The following is a 19244-nucleotide window of genomic DNA, read 5'->3' as shown; positions in this document are numbered from 1 at the left end:
GCAAGCACTCCTTAAAAGGGAGTCTTTCTCTGAGTCTGGAGTCAATGAGGATGGCAAACATGATCAACTTCTCCAGCTCAGTGGGTATATTTCGGGCTGCTATGTCATCCTTGATGGTATCCAAGAGAGCATGAGAAAAAGCAGCCATGAGGGCCCCATTGTTCCAAGAAACCTCTGCTGCCAGAGTGCGGAATTCAATTGCGTAATCGGCAACAGTTCTCGTACTGTTTGATGGACATGAGGCACTTGGCAGCAGAAGCGGAGCGTGCGGGAACATCAAATACCCTTTTAAAAGAAGCCACAAGCTCAGGGTAACCCAAGACAACAGTTTTTTTGCTTCTCCCATAGAGGGTTTGCCCAGGCCAAGGCTCTCTCAGAAAGCAAAGATATCACAAAACCTACTTTGCTTCTGTCCATGGGAAACGCCTGGGGCAGCTTCTCAAAGTATATCTCAACCTAGTTGAGAAACCCTCTGCATTAGACTGGATCGCCACCCCCCAAATCGATGGGGAAGCAGAGCAGAACCATAAATACCTCTTATAGAGGTAATACTCGAGACGGGTGCCTGCACAGAGACTGGAGCAGCAGCAGGGACAGCCTGCAACACAGGTTGTACCGGAGCAGCCACAGTGGGAGATTCCAGGTGAGCCGTGCGACTCAGGAGCATTTGTAACGCATAGCAAACTGATCCATGCGGTGATCCTGCTCATCCAATCTGGAAAAAATATTACCAACAAGTGGATTGACTGCATCTTCTGAATTCATGGCCTTCGCCAACCATGAAATCAATGAATCAGACTAAGACAGAAGTACAGTTAAATCACACTTGTTTAATAATAATAAAAAGTAAACAGAGTAAATGTAGTCAAAACATAGCCAGAGTTCCGGACCTGGAACGGATAGTCAGACAAGCCAAAACGTCAGGGAGCCAGAGATGAGCGTATTAGAACAGCAAGCAGGATCTGGAGCCAGAAGGAATGTCAGCCAAGCAAGTCTTTAACAGGAACACAGGAGAGCATCTCTAGAGATGTGACCAAGGTGAAGGCAGAGGTCATCTGGACTGGACAGCTTAAGTAGGCAGGACTGACAAGCAGGATATCATCAACAGGTGAGTCACTGTGGAGAGATAGGAGCTGGCAATTAGCCGACAGCTGAGTGGCCAGCTTTAAGAAGGAAGGGCTGAACCCAGCCCTGACACCCATATAGTGCAAACATACACACCTAACAAAAAGCCAAAAAAGTGTTAGCATAACCCAAAATACAAGGTTTGTAAAACTAGTAACTCTCGGCAAGTTAGGTTATTTTTGTGGTCAATACTGGTATTAGGATTATGGTATGTTTCATATATTTTGTGCTATATTTCTAGAACCAGGGGTTGAGGTGTTGTGTCCTTGGCTTTTCACCTTGCAAGTGAATTCCCTTTCTCTTATTTAATCATGTGCAAGCAAAACTTTTTTTTTTCCCCTGCCTGTTATTGGGTATAGTTTGCAAAGTGAATTTTCACTACATTCACTAAACTAAGGGAACATTCCCTTGCAAAGTGTACAGCCTTTTTGCCTTTAGTAGAATAACCTCTGTGTCTTCAATGCGTCTTTTGGTACCATTAAAGTAATTTTATACTAAGCTTTGTGACAATTGATAACAGCATATGATGTATCCATATTTACCTTGGAAATGACCACTTCCTCTGGATCCTTCTGGCCTTTTATGTCTACATTCAAGCAAGCAGACAGTTGTGCCAGGAAATGTCCATAATTCCTGCTATATCTTGAAGCCTGAGACTTACTGTCCTCCCACTGAGCCACAAAAGTTCTAGATTATAGCGAAAACACAATTCATTATTTAAAAAAAAGAAAACAATTAGAGTTATAATAATATACCAAAATTAACTACAACATTTAGCTTACTTTAGCCTTGATTCCATTTCTTGGATTCTGTCTTTCAGTTCTAGGTTTTCATGGAGAACCGCTTGAATGGTTAATTCTGCCCTAGACTTGGATGTAGCCAGTAGACCCGTTTCTTCTTCTGTCTCATGAACTCTCGCTCTTAGAGATGTGATCATTGCAGACTGTCTTGCATTGTTTTCTCTGTAATTTTCCACTTCAGCCTTAAGCTCTTGTAAAGCCATCTCTTTTGAGGAAAGCTTAGTCCGAAGATCTAGCAGCTAAAAAATAATTGAATAATGCAATAAACAGTATTTGGGGGTATCCCTGAACAAGGACGTAGTAAATAATATTGAGTTAGGCCAGTTCACACTGATGAGATTTCAGATGTGACTTGGGTTGTACTGAATCGCACGACAATGGAAATAACATTGTTTCCAATGCTGCGTGTTCACATCAATGCAGCGCAGCTGCGATGTGAGTTTGGGGAAGATCCTGTGCTACTTTTGTGTGATGCAGTGCGATCTTGTGGTCCATAGACTTCAGTGGCAGCGCATCACAATTGCATCTAAATGCATTTTTTGTGTGTGATTTGTGCTAGCTGTTAGAAGCAGGAACCTACTGGCGTCCTAACAACGTTGAGTCATCCCTGCAGTCAGCAGGGGATACCAGGCCATATGTCCTCTTTTGTTTACATTCTGCTGTCAGCAGGAGATACCAGGCCACATGTCCTCTTTTGTTTACATTCTGCTGTCAGCAGGAGATACCAGGCCACATGTCCTCTTTTGTTTACATTCTGCTGTCAGCAAGGGATACCAGGCCACATGTCCTCTTTTGTTTACATTCTGCTGGCAGCAGGGATGATTCATTGTTCTTAGGATGCTAGCGGGTGCTGGCTCCTTAAAAACCAATGACCCATCCCCGCTGCTGACAGCAGAGATGAGTCACAGTCGAAAAACAAGCATTAAAAAAGGTATCAAGTACACACCAAGTCGCACCGCAGCTGAACTACAACTTTTAAACCTTTCAGAATAAAAGAATTCCATTCGGATTTGTTTTTTTTGTAAACCCACTTTAAGGTGTAAATGCACAGTTTGACATTTCCCCTTATTCTCCTTCATTGCTGCATGGCAAAAAGGGCTTAGTAAACACTATTTAATCAGTTAAAGTGGAACTAAAGGCAAAACTTTTCTTTTTTCATTTAGGATAGAGTAAGGGAGGCTTATAACCCCATGTAAATTTTTTTGCCATCTGTGTCCTATTTCCATTCACTTCCTGTCCCATAGAAAATAGGAAGTCAGAGGAAATACCTCCAAAGTGAAGAAATCCGGACTGTCCCCATTGGAAGATTCCCCCTCTATTTCTCTATTTCTGTTATGTTGATGGCCCAAAATTTGGGATTTTGCTTCACTTTCGCTCTTGGTGATAATAGTAAACAGGGCATATAAAGAGGGAGACCCTCCCTGAAAGCAGTAGAGATGATTAAAAACCTGAGAGGTGTTCTAATCCCTTCTCACTCTATGCAAAACTAAAAAAAAAAAAAAAAAAAAAAAAAAAAAGGTTTGCCTTAAGATATGCTTTACTGGACAGTGCTCATTAATGCGGAACCAGTATTTCTAACTTCTAGTTTATTTATTTACCAAGATAACTTTACATGATCACCTATAATTAACATCGTGGTTAGAGGGGCTGTACAATTGCATATGATGGGCATGTGTACATGGTCAAGCCCTGGGTAATTTAAACATATGATTTACATGTATGTAGACATGCATACATTTATACATTTATACTTACCTCTGACTGTGCAGTTTCATATTTTACAGACATTGCAGCCAGTTCGCTGTGAGAATTTTCAGCAATTATGCGGTAGTGATTCATCTGGTCTCGTGTAATAGGATTGTCCACAAAAAAAGGGTCGTAGGCGTGCTGGTATGGAAAAACAGGGTATCTTACAGTTCATTTATCATTATGGGACTAGCCATGAACAGCAACTAGTGACTCATAACAGACAATAGTTGGGATACTAATTGCATTTGTTTGTTCTGCTTAGCAGGACATCATAATTATGAAGGACATTTCAATCATTCAACTACACAGACCATGTACATACATAGTTTTATACTTCTTCAGTGAGTTAGTATAACTGTGGAAAATATGTGATAACTACATTTTATAATTGAACATCCTAGATAGATCAGAATGCTGATCTTGAATATGACAGCCTAGGAACCTATTGGCTTCCATATAGAGCAACCCAATGCTGCTCTGACTACTGGCGGCAATAAAGTTATATACAGATACTTGATATTTCTGCATTCATATAAAATTAGAATGCTGTTGTAACCCCATCAAATTTAAATTGGTTATCAACACTGATATTAAAATTGCATCACTATCACTCCTACATTTGTAGTGTTTAGTGTCAGCACCCATATTGTCAAAAATGCCTGTCTCTTCTGAAATATACTTACTTCTTTGGTCAAAGGGTCAGGAGCCTAGTTCACCTCTACATGCCTACTTCATCCCATTTTGGCCAGTAAGTCTCCCTATAATGGCAATGAACCAATAGTAAAGGGCTTTTTTTTAATCAAGCGGGCATTACCAGCACCAGGGGTGCTTATACTGAGGAAGGGCCTTACTTCAGGCACCTGGTGGTGCCTGCTATGAGCTTACTGAGTATGACTAGTATGGTGAGTTACACCTCAATTTCACCACTCAACAAGGTGGTCATGCCACACCTCTGCAGCATCCAGAACCTACCCACTGCTGTAAGGGAGTGAGGTATGTATAGCAAATCGAAAAATAAAAAGGTGAACAACTGATCTAAAGGGTGTTTGAAATGGTGAAGGGAGAGGGAGTGAAAGCATTACATCTACTATAACATTCATTTTGCTGTTCTCTAGAGCTAACTGTTGTAATTATATAGGCTTACACATTTTTTTGGGAGAGGACAAATTCTTCCTATTTTCCATTTTTTTTAATTCTTTCTTCTTTCATAGCTCAACTATTAGTTTATACACCTCCATAGTTAGTGCCCCTTGTGTTGAATCGTATACTGTGTTCTTCTTTTGCTTTATTTGTTTTCAGGCATTTGATGGTCATTTTCAGATTGTAATGGAACTGGTGCAGACCTGGCACATCTAAAACTTGCAGCTTAGTGAGGCTACCTTCTGGCAACACAAAGTATTCCTGGTTGTTTTCCATAATAACTTACCTGCACACCAGTCCCTGAGTATCTGATAAACTTTGGACTTCCACATTAGTCTGTCTTATGTCCTCATTTGTACTTCAGCCCCAGCTTGTCTTTACTAAACCCTAAAATCCACTCTAGTCCTTGTGTTGTCTCTCCAGGATCCAATGCAGAACATCTGTTCCTGCTTTATCCTGAATATCCAAAATACTACTGTCATTATGAACCTCTGCTTCAGTTGCCCCAGTAACCCCTACACTTGGCCAATTATCCTCTGCTGCCATTAACAACTACTTATAAAACTGTAACTCCATATTGTATGTGTCTGATTCCTATTGTTCCATTTAAGCTGGGCATACAATGCTCAAATTTTGGCTGATTCCTGCTGGCTTGTCTGAAACGAAGCAGTGTATGGCCCTGCTGGCACTGATTGTGCAGTTGACTTGTCAAAGCAGGATATCGGAAGATTGTCAGCCAAACAATGCCTATATCCAATCAGATGCAGGCACTGTTGCGGCATTCTGAATGCTGGCACCACCAGCTGTCAGAATACGATAGCTCTACAAGGGTCATCTGTCCATCGAGAAGGCAGGCTAAATAAAATAAATCTACACGTGTATGACTGCCGTTATGTTGTAAGCTTTTGGGTGTGGTGAGTGGTATATCTATTTGTGTTTTTATCTTGTACATATCAGGCTTATATTCAAATTACAGTAGAATTGGTATAGGTAGCATAGTTAGGCAGGTTGAAAATACACACAACTCCATCGATTTGTTTTAGTCTAAAAAGTAAGGGCTAGAGTTTCTACCTCTAGGCAACATACATTAAATGCTGGTTTGTTCACTTGTCCGTACTTAATGTACTTATTGCAATGTAAACAAATAGACAACTGTCCCACCCACTATCAAGTAAATGAAGGGAATTAACCAAATGCAAATGGTTTATGTAGCGTTTTACTGCTTAATTTACAGAAAGGTCAATACATGTGAGCTAGCTAATTTATTTCCAATACCTTCTGTATAACGTCTGCATTGTAAGTCTTTGCTGATGATAACGATGCATTGTGACATATACCATGTTAGTACCTTCTTTCTAAGAATGTGTTTACCAATGTGCTTTAAGCCCTTATGGATAATAAAACCAAAACAAACACCATAACCATGCTACCTTTCTAAGGCTGAATTCACACCTGAGAGTTTTCAGCTTGTAAAATGCTCATCTCAAAAGTTCCAAAACGGCCAACAAGCAAAGACCCATTTATTTAAATGGCCCCTGTTCACATCTGAATGTTCTGTTGCCTGAAGCAAAATGCCTGAAGCTCAAAAAAGTACATGAGCTTCTTTTTAGACAGATTACGGGAGTTTTGCTGATTTTTACATTGGTGACCTTTGGACCTCAAAACGGCTGTACAAAAACGCTTCGAAAACTCTGCAAAAACGCCTGAAAAAACGTTAGAAAAATGCCCTAAAAAACACCTGAAAATGATACACTCAGGTGTGAATGCAGCCTTAGTAACTGTCTTGTTTATTTCAAACATGACCAAAACTAAATCAAAACTCTAAGCCAAAATCAATTTACAAAAATAACAATACACAATATTAGACTTTTCTCTAAGTATTTTATTTTGATCCCTTTCTCCTTTCAGTTGTATGGTGATAAGCCGAATGTACCTGGGTTCAGTTCGAACATGACTAAAGTTCGGGTGCTGAATCTGAACCCCACTGGAGTCCATGGGAGCCAAATGTTAAAAAAATGTAATGGACATGTTCTAGGATAATATTCTAGGGATTTTCAAACAAATGGCATAGGGGTCTGGGCACCTCCTTCGGGGACATAAAACACAAAAACATTTTTAAAAATTCAGTTTGTAAGGGAGCAGTGATTTTAGTAATGCTGTGAAACTGTAAAATTGCTAAATTACATTAAAAAACATGCTGAGGTATGTCCCGACCCTGCCTGTGAAGTGCCATATTTGTGTGATGTCTACAACCTATTGCACAAACACCGACATTTACAAAGAAGAAAGTGTGTTTAAATTGCTGGACAAATGACAGCCCCCAGCCGCTTCCGTTTGTCTGTAAACCAAGCAGCTGGGGATTCCCTTCTTCTATATTAGAACCTTGTCCTAGATGAGGGTCTGATATGGCTATTAATGGAGGACTCTCCCCCACCAAAAAAAAAACGTCATGGGGTTTCCTCCATTCTATACCTGGCCATTAGGGTCTGGTATGAATTTTAAGGGGGGCCCCATGCAAAAAAAAAAAAAAACAGTGTGAGGCCTCCCCTCAATTCTATACCAGATCCTTGGTATCTGGTATGGATTTTGAGGTGGAACCCCAAGCAAAAAAAGAGTGAGGATCCTGAAAAAATACACACCAGACCCTTATCTAAGTATGCAGTCTGGCAGGCCAGGAAAGGGGGAAAACGAGCATTGGCCCCTGATTTCTGAACCATACCAGGCCACGTACCCTCAATATGGGGGATACATTGCCAAGGGGAACTCCGTGGCAAAGCACCTTGTCCACATGTTGATGAGCACACAAGACTCTTTCCCTAAACCCAGGCCTTGTGGTTGTGGGAGTCTGTGGGCAGGGGGCTTATTGGAATCTGAAAACTTGTGTGCATACTGAACCTCAGACTAATCCCTATAGGTAACCCCAATATGCAGGGCATTCTGTGTCAGACTGCAATTACCATATTAGTGACATCATTTAGTGGCTAGGCAGTAAAAGTGAATAGAGCTTTCTCTAGCAAAGCTAAAACTAGCCCGGCACCTCCATCAACATAAAAATACATCATTAGCGATCAGGATTGCTTTTTCATATTGCCATTATTTTAAATTGAACCCATGTATAAAAGAACAGAATAGAATTTTCAACATCCTCAAAAAAAAAAAAAAAAAAAAATGGGGGGGGGGGGGTTTGGGGTGAGTATTATTTCAGTGGGACTTTTTGGAACAGTAATTATTTTAGACATATCATGAAAAAGTGAATGTCCAACTACAGACAACAAAAGTTTCCTTTGCAGTGGGGCTGTGCAGCGTAGATCTATGGAGCCTGCTCTGGAGCTTGATGACATCAGGACTCAAGATTTTGAAAGTGTGGGGGTGCAGGAGCAGCAGGGACCAGTCTTCTGTGAATGGGATCAGAGGATCAGGTAAATCTCCCTTTATCTCTCCCCTAGACAAAAACAAGCAATTAACCCTTGCAGTGCAGGCACAGCCTCACTCCAGGGGAAAACTTTCCGCTTTTTTTCATTAAAATATCAAATATCAATCATTAAAGCTGAACTCAACGTAGGATCTTTGTTGCAAACTTACATAGGTCTATCTTGGTAGATGCAATGTAGGTATGTATATACCTAAGGGCCTGCTGGGGAAGCTGATAATCACTGTAGTGGTTGGCAATATACAGTAATAGCCACGATTTTCCATGTTACGCTCATATTCTGTGGGAGCGGTTTCCCCTCTGCACATTGACCAAAAGTGGTCGCTCAATCGGCACCACCAGCCTGTCATAGAACACCTTGTATTATTTTCAGTGAGTACAAGGCGTTATATATATACTGTATACTGTATTGATAAAATACAAGGAGTTCTATGAATTGCGCCATTGCTGAGTGAACAACCCTTTGTGGCCAGTGTACTCTAATCAGGTGCTTAAAAAAACCCTGGCCGCTGTAATTCATGCGCCCTGTGCCTTGAAAGGGGCCGGACGCATGAATAAGGGGTGGCCGTGGATAGATTTATGCTATGCATGAGTCTATCCATTGCATATAGGGGGTGACGTGGAGAGAGGGAGCGGCGCCCGGGCGTCCCTAATGGATGGGCCGCCACTGTCCAGCAGATTAAAAGAGAAGTTTAGGATTTAGAAAAAAAACAAACATTTATACTCACCTAGGTGGATGCAGCATCTATCTGATGCTGCATCTGTTCCCCGCCAGCTCTGCACTGAGTGATCAAAGACCACTGATCTCTCAGTTCTTAGCATTCTGTGATCAGAGAGCTGGGGACTGTCCATCTCCAGTTCTCTCCTCTGCCCCTCCAGCGCTCACTGGAGTGCTGGGCTGTGGAGGGGACAGGAGAGGCTGGCTAAGACTCTCAGCGATCTTATTTTCAGTGAATACAAGGCGTTCTCTGATTCTCTGATTGGACAAGGTGAAGAGCAGATAAGAATGCTGGCTATCACAGTAGTAACGCCAACTACTACAGTCATTGTCAGCTTTCCCAGCCGCCCCTCAGGTATGAGATATGCATACTTACAGTGGTCTAGGCACTTTCAGTGTAAGTATGCAATAAAGATCAGATTTAAAAAGAACCGTACAATTCCATGTTATAAAGTAAGCATGGCTTTCCAAAAAATACTTATGTATCCCCATCATTGTAAAACACTGTGTCATCCAAGCACAACCCTGCTATGTGCATGCATGAAAAATTATTAACCATATATTGGCTCGCCAAAGGGTCCTGCTAAAATATTAAACCTGTCTGCAATATATGATATAGGGATTCCTATCATCTTTTTCTATAGCTAATATATTTTTATACTCCTAGTCTTTCTAAATTGGGTTTGTCTGTTCTTTTTTTAGTTTATTACCTTCTTTCTCATATTCTGTGTCTTGGCTTGTATATAAGATAAGGAATATTTAACATATAGACATTACATTTCTAAACATTAATATCTGAGTATCTATTTTTTTGTTGTCCATACTTGGGTCCTAAGGGTTGTTAAGGGAGAAGTATAGTCAAAGCGATTTTGGCTATACTTCTCCTATGGATCACAGGATCGCAGTTCGCCTGGACAGGTTCTGTGACGTCAGCCAACAGCGAGCTTCAGCCCACTGCCTGCTAAAAACGTATCACAGGAATGCAGAACGAACTGCACTCCTGTGATCCATAGGAGAAGTATAGCCAAAATCCCTTTGACTATACTTCTCCCTTAACAACCTATAGGACCCAAGTATGGACAACAAAAAAAATTCCATATCCTTTCAGTGCCATCTAACAAATAATAAATATTATTGTTCTAATACTTATAAACACAGACATTATCTATTATCTTTCAACCCTGAAAAATTATGAAGAAATCAAATCACATCGCTATCTACAATAACACTGAATAACATTAATAAATTGTCAGCAGCACCTGAAGGGTATATGATACTTATTTTGTATATTAAGCCAATAGATGAAGATACCTTGATTGGCAAGGTATTATTTCACAACTCATTGGAAGTAACCAGGGAAATATAAAAAATCTATCACCTGTTTACCCAGCAAAGCATTGATTTTAATTACTCATCATTAGTGTCCAGTTAGTATATGAACTAGTCTAGTGGCATTGTCAATGATGTAATAGTGCCGAGCTGAGTCACTAACATTACATTCAACTCCGATCAACAGGAGTACTCATTTTACCCACCAGCATGAAGGCCTGGTCAATCTACTTTCTCCACTGCAGGTGGTGCTCATCCGCAGCAGCCTTGTAGCTGGAAAGGAGGTCACGAGTTCCTCTATGGTTTTCTGGGTCACTAGGGAAGCAATCCAGTTGGATGCCATCTTGGGTCAGGCAGAGGCTTTGGCTCCCAGGTTTGGCGCACATTTGTAAGTTGGTAGAGTAGGGACAGGTACCCCACCCGTTAGGGACTGTACTAGGGGTAGGGAAAGGTTCCTGATGAGGAGGGAAAGCGTAAGGTAGCAACTCCTTTGATCATCATCCGGCTTGGGCACGAGATGGCCAGCATTCTGCATTCTGCTCTCTTAACAGACGTTGTCAGTTTGGCTGATACCCACTTTCTGCACATTACTGGAAACCGTGAGTGTACCTGGTTGGGCAGCTTTCCCACCTGGTTTGTTGTGAACTATTGCCGCCACACCACGCTGCACCCCACCTATAAGCAGAAAATTATGCCTTGCATTCATATATAGTGCTGCCTACTAGAGTTAAATAAGTTGGTATCAGAGTTTCTGATATACTTGTAGAAATGAAATACTACTCAGATATCTGTTTAGAAATGTAATGTCTATATCCTAAATATTCCTTATCTTATATACAAGCCAAGACACAGAATATGAGAAAGAAGGTAATAAACTAAAAAAGAACAGACAAACCCAATTTAGAAAGACTAGGAGTATAAAAATATATTAGCTATAGAAAAAGATGATAGGAATCCCTATATCATATATTGCAGACAGGTTTAATATTTTAGCAGGACCCTTTGGCGAGCCAATATATGGTTAATCATTTCTTATACATGCACATAGCAGGGTTGTGCTTGGATGACACAGTGTTTTACAATGAGGGGGATACATAAGTATTTTTTGGAAAGCCATGCTTACCTTATAACATGGAATTGTATAGTTCTTTTTAAAGCTGATCTTTATTGCATACTTATGTCGCGTACACACGGTTGGAATTTCGGCCCGCAAAAGACCGATGAGATTTTTTCGTCAGAAAATGCGACCGTGTGTATGCTCCATCGGTCTTTTGCTGGCGGAATTCCAGCCAGCAAAAGATTGAGAGCATGCTCTCAATTTTTCGGTCAGGAAAAGTTCCTATCCGAAAATGCGATTGTCTGTGGCAATTCCGACGCGCAAAATCCCTACGCATGCTTGGAAACGATTCGACGCATGCTCGGAAGCATTGAACGTCTTTTTCTCGGCTCGTCGTAGTGTTGTACGTCACCGCGTTCTTGACGGTCGTAATTTCAGCAAACTTTTGCGTGACCGTGTGTATGTGTCAGGAAAAGCCTTCTTGCAAGCGTTCCAGCAATAGGAAGTTTAAAAGAATGCCTGTGCACAGAAGCGCCATCCGGCGCACGCGCATGCGCAATAGCGCCCATAGCAGCACACGGGCGGTGGAGCGGTGCGCTGGCAGGACGGTAAAAAAAGTCCTGCTAGCAGCATCTTTGGAGCGGTGAAGGAGCGGTGTATACACCGCTCCTTCACCACTCCTGCCCATTGAAAACAATGGGGCAGCGTGGCTATACCGCCGGCATAGCACTGCTGCAGCAGCGCTTTGTGGTGTTTTAACCCTTTCTCGGCCGCTAGCAGGGGGGTAAAACCGCCCCGATAGTGGCCAAATACCGCCGCTAAAACTACGGTAAAGCTGCGCTAAAAATAGCGCCATTTTACCACCGACGCTGCCCCCGCCCCAGTGTAAAAGGGGCCTAAAGCTGAACGATATTACCTGTATGTTTTTCCTTACTTGAGGGTTTCCTCTTTCCCATGTGTTCCCCGGGTAAGATGGGGAGGTTGGGCAATAAGTTTCATTAACACGTTTCTATGTTTATGATCAAACTGCATTCCGACTGTGTTATGGTATTGGAATTTTGCAAAACTCAAATGAAAAATTTGGGGAAATAAAAAAGAGAGGGAACGGCATGTGTACTGACCAGGAATTTACAGTTGCCCCAATTTTACATTTTTACTTTCCTTTTAATACTTTAAAGAAGAAGTCCAGCATAAGCTCGTTTGGCTATACTTCTCCTATGGATCACAGGAGTGCAGTTTGTTTTGCACTCCTGTGACCCGTTTTCAGCAGAGAGCGGGCTGAAGTCCGATCTCTGCTGACATCATAGATGTCAGTCCAGGCACTGCATCATCGCGACAATAAAGTCTGGATCCGCCAGGTGTCTGGAGGACTGACACCTATCTCAGCCTCCCAGCGAGCCGCTGAGAGCCTGAGCTGGCCGCCCCCACCCCTCCACAGCTCCGCGCTCCAATGAGCGAGGAGGGGAAAGAGTAGAGAGCTGTGACTGATAACGAGCAATCAGCTGTGTTCGATCGCTCAGTTCTCAGTGCAGAGGCACCGGGGGACAGATGCAGCATCGGGCCGATGCTGCATCCACCGAGGTAAGTATGAATCTGAAAAAAAACAAAAAACTTTTCCTCCCTTTAAAAAATTTGAAAAATCAAAAAATGCCTTGTATCCATCCATATCTGAAGAACACAGTAACACAGCTATCACTTAGGGCCGTAGTTTGGACACCCCTGACTTAAAGGTTGTTTAAAGTATCTCTGCATGGAAGTGTGTTTTTCTCTCGCCACATACTGGGTCAGCTCTTTCAAAGGTCAGCTAGATTATTACTATATCCCTGAGATGTTTAATTCCAATGCCTTTTAAGTAAAACATGTGAGTAATATATTTCTTTTGCCATCCACATAACTTTTATTCTTGCCTTTGAGAACTGCAATATATACAGTAAGTAGAGATAAACTTAAAAAACAATGAAAATATACTTGTTGGTTAGAGTTAGAATATGCTTCTGGACTGTATCAACCCCTCTTCACTATGGCTCAGAAACTGAGGGCCAAATGTATCAACAGTGCTGCTTGTTAAGCCTCGTGCACACAATCGGATTTTCGGCAGGGAATTGTGTGATGACAGACTGTTTGTCTAATATCCGACCGTTAGTACGCTCCTTCAGACAATTGTTGTCCAACTTTCAGCCAGCAAATGTTGGATGTCAGGCTAGTAAATTTTCGGCGGACAGTGGTCTGTTGTCGGACTTTCGTATCGTGTATACACAAGTCCATCACACAAAAGTCCAAAGTACAATCACGCATGCTCGGAATCAATGCTCACCAAACACGACATTAGCAGAAAGTGCCCAAAGGGTGGCGCTCAAGAGCTGAAATTTCACGTAATACGTCACTACGTTCGTGTTTGTTGGCCGACAATTGTGTACCATTTGTATGCAAGACAAGTTCCCGGCACACGCCCTTCGGAGAAAAGTCTGACGCTCTGTTGGCCAACAATCCGATCGTGTGTACAAGGCTTAAGAATCTGTTGATTTCTACAAGCTGTATTAGGACCTGTGCCAACCTGAGTCAAATGTCATAGGACTATAACAAGACCATGTCTTCAGATCATTTTAACAACACTCTTCCTATAAGGCATCATATTTACCTGTAAAAGTTCCCTGTCTGTAGATATATAAAAGCCCCGAGACTTGTGCTGGGCACAGTCATCTTGGATATGATGTCAGCTGCCCTAGAAGCCTCAGGGATATCTTTGAAGTGACACTCTATAGCAGTATTCTCCTTGCTCCTTCCCTGGCTGCTTCATAAAAGGCTATACAGTGTGACAGTGCTGAGCCTTGTCAGAAGGGTTAGATGTCACCACTAATGCAAGCTGATGGGCTTTCTGTTCTGAATTGCGTGTAAGCAGGTGCTTGTGGTCATGGCTGTCTTAATAGCATCATGGCCCCTGGGAAAAAGTAATGCTGTGGGGCCCCTACTATGGAGACAGCGCAGGTAAACAGATATCAAGTAGGTAGGAGGCAGACAAGCGGAGCTTTCCCTTTTGGGTGGAGCTCCGCATTAACGACATGAACAATCATTCTGTACAGCAAAGAAACAGTGAGAAAATACTACATACATAAAGTAACAAAGCTAACTAAGATATCCCCCAAGAACTCTGACCCCTCTACACCCCAGATATCCCCCTAGCACTGTGACCCCTCTACACCCCAGATATCCCCCCAGCACTCTGACCCCTCTACACCCCAGATATCCCCCAAGAACTCTGGCCCCTCTACACCCCAGATATCCCCCCCCCCAGCACTCTGACACCCCTCTACATCCCAGATATCCCCCAGCACTCTGACCCCTCTGCACCCCAGATATCCCCCCAGCACTCTGACCCCTCTACATCCCAGATATCCCCCAGGACTCTGACCCCTCTACACCCCAGATATCCCCCCAGCACTCTGACCCCTCTACACCCCAGATATCCCCCCAGCACTCTGACCCCTCTACATCCCTGATATCCCCCCAGCACTCTGACCCCTCCACACCCCAGATATCCCCCCAGCACTCTGACCCCTCTACACCCTAGATATCCCCCCAGCACTCTGACCCCTCTACACTCTAGATAATCCCCCAGCACTGTTACCATATACCATAAGATACCCCTTGTATTGTGACCCCACTACATCCCTGATACCCCCTACACTGTGGCCTCTCTACATCCCTGATACCTCTAGCACTATAGCCACCCAAGCTACCCCAAGCATTGCTACCCCCTATACACCACAGATCCCCCCTCAGCATTGTTTTCCCCCATACATCCTTGATATCCCCCAGCACCATTATTCCATCCATGTATTACCCCCTTTTCCAGTGGAGATACAGTGCATGTAAACTTTTGGCTATGTGCCCACCTCCAGCACTGGACTCACCTATCCCAATCAAGCAGGCAGAAGGAGGAGCGGAGGAGAGAGCATCCCTCTGGGCATTCCAAGCCCTTTGGTGCAAACAGTGCTGGACAGCTGGGCTCGCCATGACACCATCCACAATGCCACTTCCGCAGGTGGGCTCTCAGTGCTGCCGACTCAGCAGCTGCCTCTCCAGCTCCTACCCCGCAGCCTTCGAGTCCCGAGCATTCAAGCTGCATGGGGTGGGGTCAGAGCATCACTGGCGCTCCGGCCCTGCCCCTCCCTGCTGGCTGTGAAATAATAGGTATCGTTCTGTACAGCACGGCCTGCCTCCCCTGCGTATCCATCACTCTCAGTGCCATCATGAGGCCCCCAATTTTGGGGCAGCGTGGACTCAAGGACCAGCTGCTTTGGGGAAAGTGCAGGGGCCCCTCATGCAGCTGGGCCCCTAGGCAGTGCCCAGGTGTGCCCACTCATTAAGACAGTCTTGCTTGTGGTGTGTCATTCAGGCTCCATTTTTTGTTTTGCATCTAGAAACAAATAGTGTTATCCTATGTGTTTGTGCACACTATTTAAGTCTAGAGGTGTTTTTTTAAGTTTCAGCTTCTTGAAGCAGAAAAAAAAAACTTTTTTGTGTTTTTGGGAGATATTTGCCAGCAGAAAAAAGCTGACAACTCCTAGAAGCTCCTAAATGCTGCTATTTAAAAAAAAAAAAAAAAGTCCCCCGTTTAGATCCAACTTCAATCAGGTTAAATGCCAGCCGCCAACCCGACGCTGGTCCCTGCTGAATGACAGCTCTGCCGCATCCCGCTGTTAAATAAACTAAGGAACGGGGCTACTCGATGATGTCACTGGGTGACCCTGTCCCCTTGTGATGTCATTGACTGGTTCTTGCTGGATTGATGACGTCACAAGGGGCAGGGGCAGCCGGTTTACCGCGTTGATCATGATTGACGTTGGATCTACAATATTATTAAATTTAAAAACTGTTGTGTTCTTGCTCAGTTTTACCATTTTTTTTGCACATGAGGAGGGGTACTATGTACCCTATACCTAGGATCTGGGGGGTATCCAATCAGCTTCTAAATTCAGTTTGTTCAGTTAGGCTGTGTTCACATATGAGCATGCAGCGGCTCACAGCAGGAGTCCGGTGCGTCCTCGTTTACCATTTCAAGTCCGATTTTAGCCCGAATTTTTGCCTGAATTCGGACCTGAAACAAACCAAAAGACGCACAGGACTCCTGTGCAAATCGCAACAGAGCCGCTGCAGAGAGATGTGAACCGGTTCCATAGAGAGCCGGTCACAATCTCCAGCTGTGCGCATTGGATGCAGTGAAACCCGCATCCAATTCGCACTAGTGTGAACCCAGCCTTAAGCTTTGACAAAAAAAAACCTGGATGATAAAATTCATATATTGTTTTCAGTTATTTTGTTCCTAGCTATCCATTTGTAAACTAAAACCAAGCGGTTTGTAAAAAAACGTATTGGCTGTAGAGGAAGAGAAGGATTTATGGGGGCACGCTGGAGGAGGATGTAAGGGCCACTCTGGAAGAGGATGTAAGGGGGCACACAGGAAGAGGATGTAAGGTGGCTTTAACTTAGGGGCACTATGGAGTTGGCTAAGGGAGTACTCTGAAAAAAGATGTAAGGGGCACCAACTGAGGGGCACTCTGGATGATGTAAGGGGGCAATCTAAAGGTACTAAAGGGTCACTGTGGAGGCACTAAGAGGGCACTTTGGTGGTACTAACTTAGTACTGCCACAGTGCCACCTTAGTGCCTCCAGACTCCAGTGCCCCCTTACATCCTCCAGAGTACCCCAGTAATACAGTAGTACTAAGGGGGCACTTTGGATGAGGTAAGGGGGCACTCTGGAGGATGTAGGGGGACACTCTGGAGGCACTAAGAGGGCACTCTGGAGGATGTAAGGGCCATTCTGGAGGCTACAAGGGGCATTCTGAAGGAGGTAAAAGGGAATTCTGGAGGATGTAAGGGGGCAATCTGGAGTTACTATGGAGGCACTCTGGGGTTACTAAGGGGGCACTCTGGATGAGGATGTAAGGGCAGTAAGGGGGCATTCTGAAGGATGTAAGGGGGCACACTGGAGGGTGTAAGGGAGCGCTCTGGAGGATGTAAGGGGGGACTCTGGAGGAGGATGTAAGAGGGCACACTGGGGGGTGTAAGGTGGAACTGTGAAATTACAAAGGGGACACTCTAGAGGTACCAAGGGGCACTCTAGAAGTCGTAAAGGGGCACTCTGGAGGTTGTAGTGGGCACTCTGGAAGCACTGATGTACAGGGAAACTCTGGAGGATGTAAGGGGGCTCTAATGTAAGGTGACATTCTGGGAACATGGATGTAGGGGGGGACTCTGATTTATAGGGGGAATGCTGGGGACTTTGATGTAAGGGAGGACTCTGATGTGAACGTGGGGCTCATCCTGACTGCTGCACTCCATATGTTGTTTTGTTTGTTACTTACTCCTGAGCCCTGCACTCTATACATTATGCTGTACATAGACCTGACCAAGGTATTCATTGTCTCAACAGTTGCTGGTTTAAATGAAGTTCTTCTTTCAGGTAGGCTCAGTAGGACCAAAAATGTTTGTGTGCATAAAAACATATGTAATGGAAACTTTAAATAAAAACAAATGTTTCCTTTGTCCTGAGGTTTTTTTGTGTTTGTGAGGCAGTCAGTTATGGTACAGTATTCTGTGGGTACAAAGACTGTGGTATACATGTGCAGTGTATACAGCAGACACAAATTCTGTTCAATCCCCCTTTAAAACCCTTCCACTGGCCATGCCTATTGTTTGCCACAGCGTGCATAGCAGAACTTATTTTTCAGTTTTTTTCCCAGGGTGCCTTGCGTCTTCCATAATCGTAGTCTTGCTGAGATTTTGTCATGCTGTTTTGACTTTTTAAATGTAAAGCCAGGCATATTACTTGTGATGATTATTGTTAATGTATACATATTGTTTGTACTGTTTAAGGGCTAAGTTTGCCTTTAGGAACACGTTATCTTTTAGATTGTAAAACTCTAATGAGCAGTGCCCTCTGATTCCTCTTCTACCACATTGTATTGTAACTGTAATGTCTGCTTTCATTTTGTAAAGCACTTAGCAAACTGTTGGTGCTTTATAAATCCTGTATAATTAATAATAATATGGTATATCTGTTTTTAGGGTATAACATGTTGCTAAGCACTCCAACCCTCACCCACTTATGCATAATTGTCACAGTCACTTACCTTTTTTATGTCTTCTCTTTTCTTGTTTCTACAAATCAAAATATACAGTTAAAATATTATCATATATATTTTGGTCTACACTGTAGGATTAAACAATTATGATAGTAATTTGAAGAAGAATACATTTTATGTTAAGTACACCTGTCAGGAGAAATGTATGGGGACTGCAATTTCTGACATTCTTCTGAAAATGCCAATTGCCTTCAGGACTTTTGAGACCTGAGGGTCAGAATACCTGATCTCTGTACTTGTTCCTGGTTAGTAACTGAGAAAATATTGAAGCACTGCCATCGGCATGACAGTCAGGGAACTAGTTGTCAGGGCTGGGCTCAGCCCTTCCTTCTCTGAGCTGGCCGCTCAGCTGTCAGCTAATTGCCAGCTTCCATCTCTCTACACAGTTACTCAGCTGTTGATGATATCCTGCTTGTCAGCCCTGCCTACTTAAGCTGTCCAGTCCAGAGGAGCTCTGCCTTCGTTTTGGTCAACATCACAAGCAACATCTCCAGAGTTCCTGTTTAAAGACTGGCTTTGCTGACATCCCTTCTGGCTCCGGATCCTGTTTGCTGTTCCACTACTTTGATCCCTGACTTCTGGCTTGGCTGACTATCCGTTCCAGTTACTGAACTTTGGCTATGTTTTGACTAAGTTTGTTCTTTTTACTTTTATTATTAAACAAGTGTGATTTAACTGTACTTCTGTCTCGGTCTGATTTCATGGTTTCTGACATTAGTATCCTCAAAAGGAAAGGTCAGCAGGGGCAG

At 43.3% G+C, this 19244-nt stretch overlaps 1 protein-coding gene across 1 annotated transcript in view; it reads right to left on the bottom strand.

Moving 5' to 3' along the window:
- The window catches only part of CCDC170 (coiled-coil domain containing 170), a 128711-nt gene that overhangs the window by 93179 nt on the left and 16288 nt on the right, over positions 1-19244 (bottom strand). The window contains exons 3-6 of the mRNA XM_073627827.1: positions 18484-18511; positions 3681-3812; positions 1908-2164; positions 1668-1812 (exon numbers count right to left, since the gene is read on the bottom strand). Coding sequence (XP_073483928.1) covers positions 1668-1812; positions 1908-2164; positions 3681-3812; positions 18484-18511 — 562 coding nt within the window. The remainder of the gene's footprint in view (positions 1-1667; positions 1813-1907; positions 2165-3680; positions 3813-18483; positions 18512-19244) is intronic.

Source organism: Aquarana catesbeiana, linkage group LG04 (genome assembly GCF_042186555.1).
Source record: "Aquarana catesbeiana isolate 2022-GZ linkage group LG04, ASM4218655v1, whole genome shotgun sequence".
NCBI lineage: Eukaryota > Metazoa > Chordata > Amphibia > Anura > Ranidae > Aquarana > Aquarana catesbeiana.
The sequence above is the reverse complement of the archived record's forward strand: the minus strand, read 5'-3'. Positions and strand labels throughout refer to the sequence as shown.